The 15081-nt window shown below is 47.7% G+C and overlaps 1 protein-coding gene across 1 annotated transcript in view; it reads right to left on the minus strand.

Moving 5' to 3' along the window:
- KIT (KIT proto-oncogene, receptor tyrosine kinase) overlaps nt 1–12362 on the minus strand; it is a 78091-nt gene extending 65729 nt beyond the window's left edge. Inside the window, exon 1 of the mRNA XM_054383291.1 lies at nt 12296–12362. Coding sequence (XP_054239266.1) covers nt 12296–12362 — 67 coding nt within the window. The remainder of the gene's footprint in view (nt 1–12295) is intronic.
- Nucleotides 12363–15081: the final 2719 nt, after the last annotated feature.

Genomic DNA, 15081 nt, shown 5'->3' on the forward strand with positions numbered 1-15081 from the left:
TGCACTGCAGCAGTCCAGTCTCACATCTTGAAGCACCATGCACAAAATCCTTGCCCAGGTGATCAATTGCTTTTAGTACAGCTGCTGACACATTATTGTCTGTTGATTGCTTAGGACTGGATGATCTTGGAGGTCTCTTCCAACCTGGTTGATTCTATGAGTCTATGATTCTGGTCTCTGATCCCTAAATTCCCACCACAGAAGGAGTCTGCAGGCCATATCCTGAAGAACAAAACCAAGCCCAATGTGTGACTGACCTGTAGAGGTTGTTTTGGGTTTTTTTAAGCTAGAATGGTCTAAGCTTAAAGCAACTATCTGCTCATTCTTCTTCCAAAGAAAACCAGAGGATAGATAAATATATGTGTGTGTACACACACACTTAAGGAGGGTTTGCAAACAAACCAACCCAACCAACCAAACACTTGGCCACAGCACTTGTCAGCCTTGAGATTTCATGCACTGAGACTGCTCCTTGACTCCTGGTGAATGAATGCTTCCTTCCCTCTGATTTCCAGAATTACTTATTAACCAGCTGTTTCCACAGTTATCAGACACATAAATAAACAAATGATCAAGCATGAAGAATGATTAGAAGGAATCAAAAAACCAAACTCATGCAGAGTGTATTCAAATTCACCTGTCACTCATCCACTCTCTAATGGCTTTTCTTTTTTTCTCCCCTTCTCACTTCTCATTGCTGACATTTACATTAAAAGGTGCAGCACCCCTCAACTTCCACTTTGAATGAATGCTCCTTGCAACCAGCTTGAAAGTTGTTGTTTGCTGAAAAGCAGCAAGAAGGTAGTTTTACTGCAGAGAAAGGAGGGGGCAGGGGGAGGAGAGTCAAATCATTTTGCAATCTGAATTAATGCCTCTTTGGAAAAGGCTCAACTGAGGAAGGAGATGGAAGACTTCTGGCAATGCAAATTCTAATTACTTCAAGTCTTGGCAGTGATTTTAGCAAATAGTAGCAAATTCATTAAAAGGTGCACTGGTAATCATCTACATAAGGCCTTCGGGGGTGGGGGGGGGAAATATACCATTAATTGCATAATTACATTAGCCCTGCTCTTACCATGGCCCACATTAAATACCACAAAGAGGAGCACTGCTCTCCGCTTTCTCCAGATACTCAGTTCAGTCTTTTTCCTAGAAGATTACAGCAACAATCAAGGCTTTCAGACTAATAAACATGCTCACCAACTTCTGCAGAAAAGGCACAGTTATCTTTTATGTCCATGTCACTGCTGCATTCTCTTCACTGAAGAAAAAAAACACCTGACAGACTCATGAGAAGAATGATGGGGTTAATAGTAAGGTAGATGAAGCATTTCAACAGATCTACTACTAAAACACAGAATCACAGAATCAAACACTCAGGTTGGACAAGCCCCTCAGGATCACCAAGTCCAACCATGAACCCTACTCTACAAGGCTCAGCCCTAAACCACAGCCCCAAGCACCACATCCAAACCACCTTCAAACACAGCCAGGCTTGGGGACTCCACCACCTCCCTGCCCAGCACATTCCAAGCCCTGAACACTCCTGACCTCAAAAAATGTTTCCTAATGCCCAATCTGAACCTACCCAGTGGCAGCTTGAGGCTGTGACTGTTCTATCACTAATGACCTGTGAGAAGAGACCAGCAGCAACCTCTCCACAACCTCCTTTCAGGTAGTTGCAGACAGCCAGGAGGTCTCCCCTCAGCCTCCTCTTTTCCAAACTAACCAGCCCCAGCTCCTTCAGTCTCTCTTCATCAGATTTCTTCTCCAGGCCCTTCACAGCTTCCTTGCCCTCCTCTGCCCTGGCTCCAGCACCTCCACATCTCTCTTGCATTGAGGTGCCCAGAACTGGACACAACACTCCAGGTGTGGCCTGAGCAGAGCTGAGTGCCAGGGGACAATCCCTGCCCTGCTCCTGCTGGACACAGCATTGCTGATCCCAGCCAGGATGCCTTTGGCTTTCTTGGCCACCTGGGCACACTGCTGGCTCCTATTCATCTGCTTAATACAAGTCACTGGATCATGCCATGCATCCACAGGACACACAGACCATTTAAGGAGTGGATTGTGTAGTATTTCTGTGTTTGTCCACATCAATTAACTTTATCCAGTGATTTCTTATAAGCCTGCACTGTTTGGTTTCCCCTGTCTAACTCACAAGAAAACTTTGCTGCTAAGACCTTGGTATAAAATTGTTGTGTAAGTATTGTTTTTAAGGACAATCCTAAACCCAAGAAACAGATTTTTAATGGGACACTCATTATTAAAGAAGTATCTTTGCACATGCCTTCTGAAACTGTGACTAGGATAACTACTGAAGGATGGTAAGAACAAGTTCTGCACCATGAGGTTGGTGGAACACTGGAACAGGTTGACCAGGGAGGTGGCTGGGGCCCCATCCCTGGAATTATTCAAGGTGAGGCTGGAGAGGGCTCTGGGCAACCTGATCTAGTTGGGGATGTCCCTGCTGAGTGCAGAGGGGTTGGACTGGATGAGCTTTGGAAGTCCCTTCCAACCCAGACCATTCTGTGATTCATCAACACATTCTTCAGAATCTCCAAGGATGAACAGGCAATCACAGCAACACTCAGCAAGCTCTGTCACTGTCTTGGAAGTGCCTTGAGCACAGAGGCTTGGATATCTTCCTGACAATGCAGTTTCATTTCCCCAGCTTTCTGGCAAGAAGATGCATAACTCAGCTGTTGAACTTCATCTCTAATGTCAGCAGAAGTCCTGCCTGCCAATTGTACTTTACTTCCTAGCTGATCAATAAAAACAGTACCTGGCATATCTATAGGTAGCTGCTTATTGAAGAAGTGGCCCTCCTTCCTACCCCAGAAGATCACAGGACCACAGGAGGTTAGGGGTTGGAAGGGACCTCCAAAGACCAGCCAGTCCAACTTCCCTGCCAGAGCAGGACCAGAGAATCCAGCACAGGTCACACAGGAACACATCCAGATGGGGCTGGAACATCTCCAGAGAAGGAGGCTCCACAACCTCTCTGGGCAGCCTTCTCCAGGGCTCTGTGACCCTCACAGGGAAGAAGTTCCTCCTCATGTTTGAGGTGGAATCTCCTGTGCTGGAGTTTCCATCCACTGCCCCTTGTCCTATCCCAGGGTGCAAGTGAGCAGAGCCTGTCCCCTCCCTCTTGACCCCCAGCCCTCAGATATTGATAGACATTGATCAGATCCCCTCTCAGCCTTCTCTTCTCCAGACTGAACAGCCCCAGGGCTCTCAGCCTCTCCTCACCAGGCAGTGCTCCAGTCCCTTCAGCATCCTGGCAGCCCTCCGTTGGACTCTCTCCAGCAGATCCCTGTCCCTCTTGAACTGGATGCAATACTCCAGGTAAGGTCTCACCAGGGCAGAGCACAGGAGGAGGAGAACCTCCCTCCCATCTGCTGGCCACACTCCTCTTAATGCAGCCCAGGATCCCATTGGCCTTCTTGGCCCCAAGGGAACATTGCTGACCCATGCAGAACTTGTTGTCCACCAGGACTCAAGAGACACACAGGAGGGCACCACGCTGCAAACACAGCCCCTGAGCACCTGCCTAAGTAGGCAATCCCATCTCAGCATCACTTCTCATGGTATCTAGTCTGCGGGAGAAGACCAGAAACAGACTCCTCCTTCCATGTGCTGCATGCCTCCCATCCTAGGTATGATGATATTAGCATTACTGCAGAGCCAGCAATTTTATGGATAATACCTGGAAGTCAGATGTACTATGGAATAGGAAACGTCAACAGCTTGTCGCGCAGTGAACACTGCTGGGAGGAAGCTTTTCTTTTCTTGAAGAGAACCTAATTTCATTTCAAAGCTAAAAAGTTGTGCTCATCCAGGCAGGGAAAGCACTTCCATGCCATATAGCACAGCAAACAAAGAGTTAGGCAGCAAAAGTAAAGAGAAAGGACCAGAGAGCCCCTGAATGCCTCAGGAGCAGCTCCTAGTGAAGAGCATCTGAGGCATATGGACACACTTCAGGTAAAAAAAAAAAATAAAAAAAAAAAATCATAGAATCACAGAAAGATTCAGATTGGAAAAGCCCTTCAGGATCACCAAGTCCAACCCTTCACCCTACTCTGCAAGGCTCACCCCTAAACCACAGCCCCCCTTGAACTGCCTATTTCGTTGACTAGGACAACAGGAATGAAAATGTAGCATTTCCAGAATGCACTTTTTCCTTTTGAGAAGTTAAAAAAAACCCAGTCAGCCCTAATTCTGAGAATACAGCCACATAAATTTAAGCTTAGAGCTCCCCTAATCATTAAAAAAAAATTAAAAATAAAAGGCCAAAAGAATTACTCAAGCTGCCCATTGGCTGCCAACAGCTTCAAGAGAATCAAAGCAGCGAATTCATGGCAGGCAGTTGCTGAGCACCTCTAGGCAGGTTGTGCCACAGTGATGAACAGGTTTGGTTTTTTTTGGCAGCTGGAGCTTCCTAGCAGGTGCAGAGCAAATATTTTCTTTATTTTCAGTTCATTCAGTCCAAGTCAGTTAACCAACTGGTCCATTCAGAGAGGAGCTGGAAAAAAAAAAAAAAAAAACAAACAAAAAAAAAAAAAAAATCAATGTTTCTTTCCTTTGCCATTCTATGAATAAAAAGAGGATGAGATGGACTAGTTCTCAAATTATTTTTTTTTAAACAGCACAGTGATTAGAAACCACCAGTTTTGACTACAGATAGGCCTTTCAGACATTAATTCTTTTCCTCCAAAACATTTGTCAATGAGTTTTTTCTTCTGAATTGGCTGCCTTCTGTGTGGGGCTATTTATCTAACGGAAGAACACTGCAGAATCTTCATTTCCTTCGTCGCAATCAATGCAAATCATCAGCAAAAAAAAAAAAATCAATTATCTAATACAAGAAAATGTCAACACTTCCTATTTTCATACTAAAACACAACCCATGAAGAATCAGAACAAGTTGTCTATATAACAAGCTCCATAATTGCTTAAATACAGGCAGGGGGATTAATCAAAGTAAGTATAACATTAAGTGCAAAGGCTATATTTAATTAAAACTCTCTCTCTCAATGGTAATAAAGGAGGTTAATACTTTCTTTACAAAATGATTAAGTGCAAATGCAAAACAGTCAAAATCAGGCTTACTGGTGGCTGATTTAAATCATGATTAAAATCAGATTTGCAATGCTTTGAGTCAAACTGAAGCAACAAAGAACATGGGGATGGAACCAACCCGGCAGTGCTACCTTTCCTTCTCATGTTTACACATTTTGCCTGGAGGAAATGCAAGCAGGTTGAAGAGGGCTGAGAAGAACAAAGGAAGGAGGAAATGCAGGCAAGTTGAAGAGGATTGAGAAGAGCAAGGGGGAAAGGAGAAAATGCAAGCAAGTTGAAGAGGGATGAGAAGAACAAGGGAAGAAGGAGGAGGAAATGCAAGCAAGTTGAAGAGGGATGAGAAGAGCAAGAGGAGAAGGAGGAGGAAATGTAAATGAGTTGAAGAGGGTTGAGAAAAACAAGGGGAGAGGAGTTAAAAAAGATGCACCAAAGAAAAGGCTGAAAAAGATTTGTCATGGAGAAGCCAAAGGTGTTCTATTAACTGTCAACGTGTAAAATGTTACTTTAAAGAGGAAGGTGATCAACAGTTTACTTCATCCACCAGATCAAGCTAGTAATAATAATAATAATAATAATAATTAAAGAAAACAGAATTAAGGAGAAGATTCTGTCCTTTAACAAATAGTTATGTACTAGAAAGAAAAAAATATGGTAGACTCTGCATTACAAGTTGGCCTTAAAGCACATTAGACAAAAGTCTACCTGGGAAGATCTGCTCCATCTGAATAGTCATTCAGATGACTTCTTTCTGCAGTTCTCCTCCAGCCTTACTCTCACATTCTGTGGGTGCTTCCTGAGACTTGCTATGCCTCTTAGAAACCCAGCTGCAGGAGGCAGGTGAATGCGTGAGGAAGCAAAGAATGAACTTTCTAGTCCCGAGGTCTGCAAACAAAACCTTCTGACATCAGTGTAGTCATTAACTCCTGAGCAACAAAAATAAACAGATTAAGAGAGGCAAGTGCTGAAGTTTTAAATCTGATGATACCCTCCAGCAGGAACCTAGCCGGTTCTGAATGGCCTGGGTACATCGACACCCAAACCACTTCTATTACACCACTCGTTGGGACCTTTTCTCCCTCCTTGAGACACGCAGGCTCTGACTGACAGCTTATAAGCAACAAGTTTGATTTCTTTTTCCTGCATGGGTTCTTCACAAAGCCTTTCTTTAAAGGAAGCCCACTCCATCTCCTGAGAAGCACACTCACCCAGCAGGAGCAGAGGAGCACTGCTTAGCTTAAGACAATTATTGATGGGGAAAAGAAAGGAGATGCAGGATTATGCAAATGCCAGGCTTCCAAAGAAGCTGTAGGAGAGGCATCCCTCTGATTTTCAGATTTCCCTGCCATGGTTTTAATCTCTTCTTAACTCAAATCAGCCCATGCATCCTCTTGATCACTTAGATTTACAACTCTCAGCGCCGAGCTGACCAGCGAGTTCGTCCTGCTCTCAGCTCTTTAATGACTGCGTTACACAATTATGGACTCAGCTGTCGAGATGACATTTCAAATCATAGGCATTAAATGCCATCAGCCTCCCAGGGACAACACCCCCCGTTGCTGAGACCATCACTAAATGACACTTCATTTTAGTTAGTTTCCAGGGATGATCTATGTGGAGCAGCCCGAGAGCTGCAGAGAGCGGTAGTGACATTAAAGCTGGGGAGGTAGTGTCAAGAAAGCTGGGGAGGTAGTGTCAAGAAAGCTGGGGAGGTAGTGTCAAGAAAGCTGGGGAGGGACTTTTTAGGGGGTCAGGTAATGACAGGACTAGGGGGGAATGGAACAAAACTAGAAATGGGGAGATTCAGATTGGATGTTCAGAAGAAGTTCTTCCCCTTGAGGGTGGTGAGACACTGGAAGAGGTTGCCCAGGGAGGTGGTGGAAGCCTCATCCCTGGAGGTTTTTGCAGCCAGGCTGGATGTGGCTGTGAGCAACCTGCTCTAGCGTGAGGTGTCCCTGCCCAAGGCAGGGGGGTTGGAACTGGATGGTCCCTTTCAACCCTGACAATTATGATTCACTGTATTATATGAATGTGTGAATGTCAGAGTACTGAGGAATAAAGCTGGATGATCCTTGAGGTCCATTCCAACCCTAACAATTCTACGAGTAGAAACTGCTCTGTTCTTTGCATGCCTGTTTGGTATTAAAGATAATAAACCCAAGAGCCTTATGTGCTGCACACAGACACAAACAACTAAGTAAATAAATCTGTTGCAACGTGAAAAAGATCATTAAAAAAAATCAATTTCAAGGTATAGCTGAAAAAAAACTACATTTTTTAGAATAAATCAGCATAATCCCCAAGGCTAAATCCACGGAGAGATTAACATTTACTCTGCTTTCTAATTGGTAAACCCCAGAAAACAGGAGTCTTGAGCTCTCCCTTCAAACACAGATGTTTACACTCCCCCTTCTGCTTTTATCACCAACGGCAGCAATCTTGGCTGGTGGACAAACAACACACTTCAGTTGCCATTAGGTTTGGCAGCCAGCCAAGGAGACCGCTCACAGGCGTAGATTTACGCTCGTTTACGGCTCTTTGCAGCGCTCATTGTCCAAGGGGGGTCCCTCTGGGAAAAGCCTTTCTAGCTTCCTTAAAGTCACTGGAAAAGACAAGCAGAGTATTTCCACAGCAAAACTAATACAGAAGATTATCACTAATTCAGGAATTCCTTCCTTTTGCACCAAGTGGATTCCCTATGTGTCCCAAAGATGCAACACACTGGAATCCGGAGCATCGCTTTCATCAGCTGCCTTTAGCATCAGCTCACCTCCTTCACCCAATGAACACAGAATCAGCCAGGTTGGAAGAGACCTTCAAGCTCATCAAGTCCAACCAATCACCCAACCCTATCTAATCAACCAGACCATGACACTAAGTGCCTGAGCCAGGCTCTTCTTAAACACCTCCAGTGACTTCAACCCCACCACCTCCCTGGGCAGCCCATTCCAAAAGCAATCTCTCTTTCTGGGAAGAACTTCTTTCCAAGATCAGGCCTAAATTTCCCCCTGCACAGCTTGAGACTGTGTCCTTACCTTCTGTCCCTGGTTGCCTTGGAGAAGAGACCAACCTCTACCTGGCTACAACCTCCCTTCAGGTAGTTGTAGACAGCAATGAGGTCTCCCCTGAGCCTCCTCTTCTCCAGGCTAAACACCCCCAGCTCCCTCAGCCTTTCCTCACAGGGCTGTGCCCCAGACCTCTCCCCAGCCTTGGTGCACTTCTCTGGACACGTTCCAGCATCTCAACATCTCTCTTGAATTGAGAAGCCCAGAACTGGACAGAGTACTCAACGTGTGACCTAACCAATGCTGAGCACAGGGCAGAATGACTTCCCTGCTCCTGCTGGCCACACTGCTCCTGATCCAGGCCAGGATGTCACATGCAAGCAGGGGAGCTGAATTTCTAAAGCACAGAAACAACAGCAAGCAGGGGAATACTCAGAAGGCCATTGAGAGATTACAAAAAAGGCAAAGTTTTGTACTTAGACAGAGAGTTCTTACAGTAAACGCAATGCTTTAGGATATTAGACCTCATTTCCTCTAGCCATTCTCTGAACAGCTGAAAGAGACTCAAGGAAATGAGTCAAAATCCTGGAAGATGTTTGTGCTGGACGAAAAAGAAAACAACATCTGTAAAACCATGTGTCACAAACACAGGGGCAAGACAACGTGCAAGGCTTGATGTCTGCAATGGGATTCATCTTCATGGACAGAGAAGGAAAAAAAAGCTGAGAAGTAGCTTAACCTTGAGCAATTACTGCCTGTCTTCTGCAAGATTGCTCCAAGATTAGCTCAGTTCTTGTGGATTGTAGCTAAACACTTGTGTTGTTTCAAACCCTTTGAGGCTGTGTGGTTCTTGTTTCATCCAGAATTTGCTGTTGCCTACCTTCAGACCACACCAGTGTTGTTTACTGCAAGTTCAGGCTGGAAAGCAGATTTCCTTCAAACTACAAGTGCATGGTATTTGGTATTTAGTCTGCCAGCTCCAGACAGGGCTGAAAAAAAAATCCCTCCAATAGCTTGCACTGATCAAAAATTACAGTTCAGATAGAAATCTAAAGAATATAGAGATATCATTAGACAGAGAAGAAAAAGGACAGGTTTCATTATAAGAAACTCCTACCAACTAGAACATGACTCAGATGTTCCTCCTAAAAACCAGCCATAGCTCATGTTTACATGTGCTAAAGACATATCCTTTCCAATTCCACCTGTGTCCTGGTGCAAAATGTTCCTTCTGGAGCTGAGTCAGGATCCATTGATCACTCCAGGCACCTGTAAAGGAGCGTTACTGTTTGGGCAATCAGTGACTGGTTTCTGAGAGGGCTGGAGAGAGGTTGAAAGCCCACAGAGATTAAGTACAGCCCAATGGTACTACAGCTGCAGTCATCCGTCAGGAAGAGGCTCTCTCTCTTGCAAAATGAGCACGTGGAAATGCCTTCAGTCTCTCTGAATGGTACTTGAACAGGACGCAAACGGGAGTCTCACTCCCTGCCAAATTTATCACATTCTGGATTATAAAGCCTGAAGAAAAATCATTTGTGCGCTCGCTGGGAGAGAGTTCCCAGTTGCAATGGAAGGAAAAAGAGTTGAGTACTGAGCAGTCTTTGACATTTCCATTCTGCTCCTGGCAGTGGCCTTGGGCCATGTTTCTGTGCAGGAGGATCTGCACTGCTACAGGGGAAGGAGGCAAAGGAGAAGAAGAGAGCAGAGATAGAAACAGGGGAGCAGAGAGGGCAGGGTATTCAGATGGTTGGAGAGGGTTAAGGCACTGACAGTGACAGCAATCAGAACCCTCATCTAGTTCAATCTTTCTCCTTCAAGCTCCCTCCCTCACAGGCTGACAGGTAGCAGGAAGCATCATGAAAACAGACATTCTTCCCTCTGGGCACAGGGAGAGCCTACTAGTGCACTGCAGCTGACTGGGGAGAAAAAAAAAAATTAAAAAGAGACTATATTGATGGATGCTGAAAGGAACCATGTCCAGCCTTCCATGACCACGGGATGGAAATGCCACAGAGACTCTGGCAGAGTACTGGGGGGTAGAGGACAGTATGAGCCTTGGGGGAGGACAGGAGAGACACAGAGGAAATATTGTTCCAGAATACTGCATAAACTGACTTAGGCAATCCCCAAATGTTTTGGGTAGGTAAAGTCCAAGCATGTGTTAGGATGCAAGAAAAAGAAAAAAGTAGGAAGGGACTCTGGACAGAAATGAATGGTTTACCCTTTGAGAAGCTACATTCAGCTCTGTTTTCTACATCCTCCTTCCCTGTTTGCAACCAAAGGAAGAAGCTCTTGACTAAAAGCCAAAGCAAGATACTTAATATAAACCTGCATACCAGTAACAACAGAATAGGTCTCAACGGGGACCATGGGAGCGCATCCAGGCCAAGTGCCGGCACTGAGGCTAACCCAAAAGTAACTCAGGGACATTCTAGCTCCAGACTAATCCTGCAGAGCAGATCATCTCTGTCCTGTTTGTTGCTTCCAAAGCCCCCTGTGCTCCTACCAGGACACAAGTCATCACTGCTATACCTCCCTCCAGCACAAAACTAGCCATGAATATTCTCACACCTGCATGATGCACAGATGACACACACACATACCCCAAACCAGTTGGGTTTTTGCAACAGCAAGTCGTTTATGCCTACTACACAGAGTATTTTTACCTACCCATTTGTCTGATGTGCCCCTGACATGAAGTCTCCCACAGAGAAGTGTCTGATCCCAGAACCAGAGGGAGGGTCACAAAAAAAGCTTCCCTCCATGCACTCCAGTGCTCTGGAGCCTGCATCTCATGTCTCCCAAGAGATGCTGCCAGTCTGACGATCTGCTTCTTAAGCTTTCCTTAAGGACAGTCTAACCATATGATGAAGGATAGCCTTCAAGTAGAGATAAGAAATAGATGAAGTGAAGAAAGTGGGTGGGTATTAATCATGCCCACTTTTTTTGTTGTTGTTGTTAATTGATTTGGAGGAATAACCTATTGGAAAAAGGGAATTTCCAATTGCCAGATATCACAACTCTTTGTTTACTGATACTCTGAGCTGAAGGAGCAAACTCAAGAAGTCACCCAACCAAAACCATTTCACAAATCAACTAATGCACCCCCTCACACCCCAAGGCAAAGTGTTGACGATGTGTAACTTGTCACTACGGTTAGCTTCCGGTATTCCAAGTTTTCACTGCTCCCAGAAGCAAGGGCAAAGACCTGCGGAGCCCGCCTCGGGTGCTCGCACCAGGGTGCTCTGCAGGGCTGCTTTCTGTTGGTGGCAGCAGATGTTAAACACCTAGCACCGTGCATCGCTTCTCTGGATCCGCAGCTCTCTCTTAAGATTAAATTGCAAAATAACCTTTCACATTATCTGCTTTTAGACTTCAGTGCACGGAGCCAAATTCCCTGCTGGGTGCAACTCCTCAAACACCAGCAGCCCCCTCACTAACAGCACCGTCCTCTGCACACCTCCAAATGCCTCTTAAACACACAAACGGTGCAACGAGCTGCACGGCGACTCCGAAAGCCATATGCAAAGTTGCCCCTGCGATGCAACCAGACGCCGCATTGAAAATCGCTATCCCTGTGAGGTCAGGCAAGGAAATTCCCCTCGCATCACGGAAGGGGAAGGGAACCTTTGAATTTACAGCCGACACACCGAAGTTTTAGCTCCGACCTCCGGGCTCTTCATCGCGGACCATCGCCCGCGTCGGAGCCAGGGTCCGGCGGCGACCCGCCGGACCGGCCCCTCCGGACCGCGCACCGACCCGCTGGGACGCCGAGGGGCACCGACCCCTCAGCGGGGGAGCTGCGAGCCGGCCAGTCCGGCCCAGCCCCGGGCAGCTTCACCGCTGCCGGGGTGCGCCGTTCACCTGCCGCCGGTGGCTCGTTCCCTGCCCATTGTTCAACCAGCAGCAGTTAACGGCGGGGACGTTCTGTGCCGATCACCGGAGTTTATCGTCAACACAGCCCTGCCCGGAGAGATGCGGGGGGAACTCCCTGCCGGTCCCTCTCCCGGCACTGCGAACAAAGGACTTGGTGCGGGGTTTTTTGCCCCCCGCCGGAGCGTCCCGCAAAGGCTGTGCTGGGCAAACCGTGGGCTGCCACGGCTCTGCCGCACCCGCCGGTGCCCAAGTTTTCCCCGCAGCCGTGCCTGCCCCGGCCCCGGCCCCCGACGCCCCCGGGGGGCTCCGCTCCCTCCCTTTCCCGTGGCTCCCACCTGCGGGGACGAGGCTCAGCAGCAGCACGGCGTGCGCCAGCTCCCAGCCGCGGAACGCTCCCTCCATGCCGCCACCACCCCCCGGCGCGCAGAGATGCCCGAGCCCCACCGGGAGGGCTGCCGAGTGGAGTGGAGTCCAGCCCGCCCCGGCCCCGCCGCGCCGCCGGCTCCGCCTCCGCCGCCCGCCCTGCTGCGCGGCCCCCCATGGCGCCCTCCGAGCCCCCGCCCCGCCCCCGGCGGGATGAGCGCAGGTGAGCCGCTTCCCCGTCCGCCTCCGGCCACCGTGGGGATGAGGAGCGCCCGAGTTTGCCTCGGTGGGGGCTCGTCAGGAAGATCCTAAACACACCCACCCAAAGTAAAATGATTCAGAACGGAAAACCCCCGGTGGCTCCGGGTGTGCGCGGTGCTGTCACGGCGGGAGATCGCCCTGCAAGGGCTGTCGAGGGGAGGTTTAGGTCGGATGTTAGGAGAAACTCCTGGACTGAAAGGGTTCTCGAACGCTGGAACAGGGTCTCCAGGAAGGTGGTTGAATCTCCATCCCCAGAGATGTTTGAAAGATGCAGAGATGTGGTGTTGAGGGACATGGTTGAGTTAGATAATGGTGACACTCAAAACTCAGAATCACAGAATCAACCAGGTTGCAAGAAACCTCCATGATCAAGTGCAAGCAATTACCCAATCCTATCTAATCAAGCAGACCATGGCACTAAGTGCCTCATCCAGCCTCTTCTTAAACACCTCCAGGGATGTTGACCCCACCACCTCCCTGGGCAGCCCATTCCAATGGCCAATCTCTCTTGGTGTGAAGATCTAAGATCAAGCCTAAAGGTCTTTTTGAAACTAAATGATTCTGTAAGAAGTCAGAGCTGCGAGGCTGGGTAAACACAGGGGACCCAAGGCCTGGATACAGAAGGACTACCCCTCAAAGGGCAGGTGCAAAGACATTTGTCCAGCTCTAAACCCCTCACTGATTAACTCCTGGAGGTGTCACAGCAGAATCCGTGTGCACCAAAGGTACCACTTCTGCCCTGGCTCACAACTCTGAGATCCCAAAGGCTGCCCTCTCTGACCTGTCACCTTTCAAGAGTTAGTCAGAGCATCAGAAGCAGGACTTAAAAAGTAGATGCTGTGACACAAAAGGAAGGGTTGAAAGAGCTGCTTGGTTTGGTATGGAAAAGAGAAAGCTGACAGGGAGCTTAAACATGGGAAAGGTTCTTACAAAGAGGATTGTGAGCAATTGTTTTTCATGTCCCTCAAGGGCAAGATAAAAAGTAATCCATTTAGTTCTCAGAAGAGAAAAAAAAAAGAGCAAAAAAGAAAAAGAGAAAAAAATTAGCTACATATTAGGAAAGCACTTGCAAAGAGTAAGAATTTAGTCTACAAATGCATTGAGGAGAAGAGGTTGTGGAATCCCACAGAGGGAGTTTTGTAAGCACCGATGAGACGATCAACAAGGAGGATCTGGGAGCATTCGCTCCTCTGGCTGCAGAGCTGGCCTGGAGCTGCTGGTCAGGCAGAGAGAAGGCAAGTGACAGAAATGTCTGTCTTCAACACTGCTTTGTCTGTCAGTGTCACACTCTGCTGAGATGAAAGAATCACAGAACCATTCAGTTGGAAAAGCCCCTCAGGATCACCAAGTCCAACCATGACCCTACTCTACAAGGCTCAGCCCTAAACCACAGCCCCAAGCACCACATCCAAACCACCTTCAAACACATCCAGGCTTGGGGACTCCACCACCTCCCTGCCCAGCACATTCCAAGCCCTGACCACTCTTGCCATGAAAAAATGTTTCCTACTGTCCAGTCTAAACCTACCCAGTCACAGCTTGAGGCCATTCCCTCTTGTTCTGTCACTAATTACCTGTGAGAAGAGACCAGCAGCAGCCTCTCCACAACCTCCTTTCAGGTAGTTGTAGACAGCCAGGAGGTCTCCCCTCAGCCTCCTCTTTTCCAAACTAACCATCCCCAGCTCCTTCAGTCTCTCCTCATCAGATTTCTTCTCCAGACCCTTCACAGCTTCCTTGCCCTCATCTGCCCTGGCTCCAGCACCTCCACGTCTCTCTTGGGTTTAAGTGTCCCAAAACTGGACACAACACTCCAGGTGTGGCCTGAGCAGAGCTGAGTGCCAGGGGACAATCCCCTGCCTGCTCCTGCTGGACATAGCATTGCTGATCCCAGCCAGGATGCCTTTGGCTTTCTTGGCCACCTGGGCACAGTGCTGGCTCCTATTCAGCTGCTTGTTTGTTGGAATCCCCAGGTCCCTTTCTGCCAGACAGCTTTCCAGCCACACTGCCCCAAGCCTGTAGAGTTACTTTGGGTTGTTGTGCCCCAAGAAGGGTGTCTAGATGACCAGGACAAAAGAGTCATACCTGCATTCACCAGCCATGCTCTGCCGAGGTATGTACAGGCAGCACCCTAGCAGGTAGGTGGGGTAAGGACACACAGACTTTCAAGGAAGCCATGCCAACGCTTCTGGATGTACAGAAAACTTTAGGGGACACCTTCACCCATGGAAAAAGCATAAATGCAGACTTCTTGGAATGTGTTGGCACAGATCAGAAAAGTTATTGAAGGCAAAGGATTCTTCCTTTTTTGCATTCATCTTTCTGTTTTCACTGCTGTCAGATTTTTTTTTCCCCAAGGTTAATAGCACTGTCCCATATGGTCCAACATAAGATGAAAGTCTTGTCTTGTATGTTAAAATGGCTCTCTCCATTTCTTTCTTTCCTCTCTTTCATCTCTGACAGCCAGTCTCTTTTGATGGGTGAATCCTTCCTCTGCTGC

The sequence above is a fragment of the Indicator indicator genome, chromosome 8 (genome assembly GCF_027791375.1).
Source record: "Indicator indicator isolate 239-I01 chromosome 8, UM_Iind_1.1, whole genome shotgun sequence".
NCBI lineage: Eukaryota > Metazoa > Chordata > Aves > Piciformes > Indicatoridae > Indicator > Indicator indicator.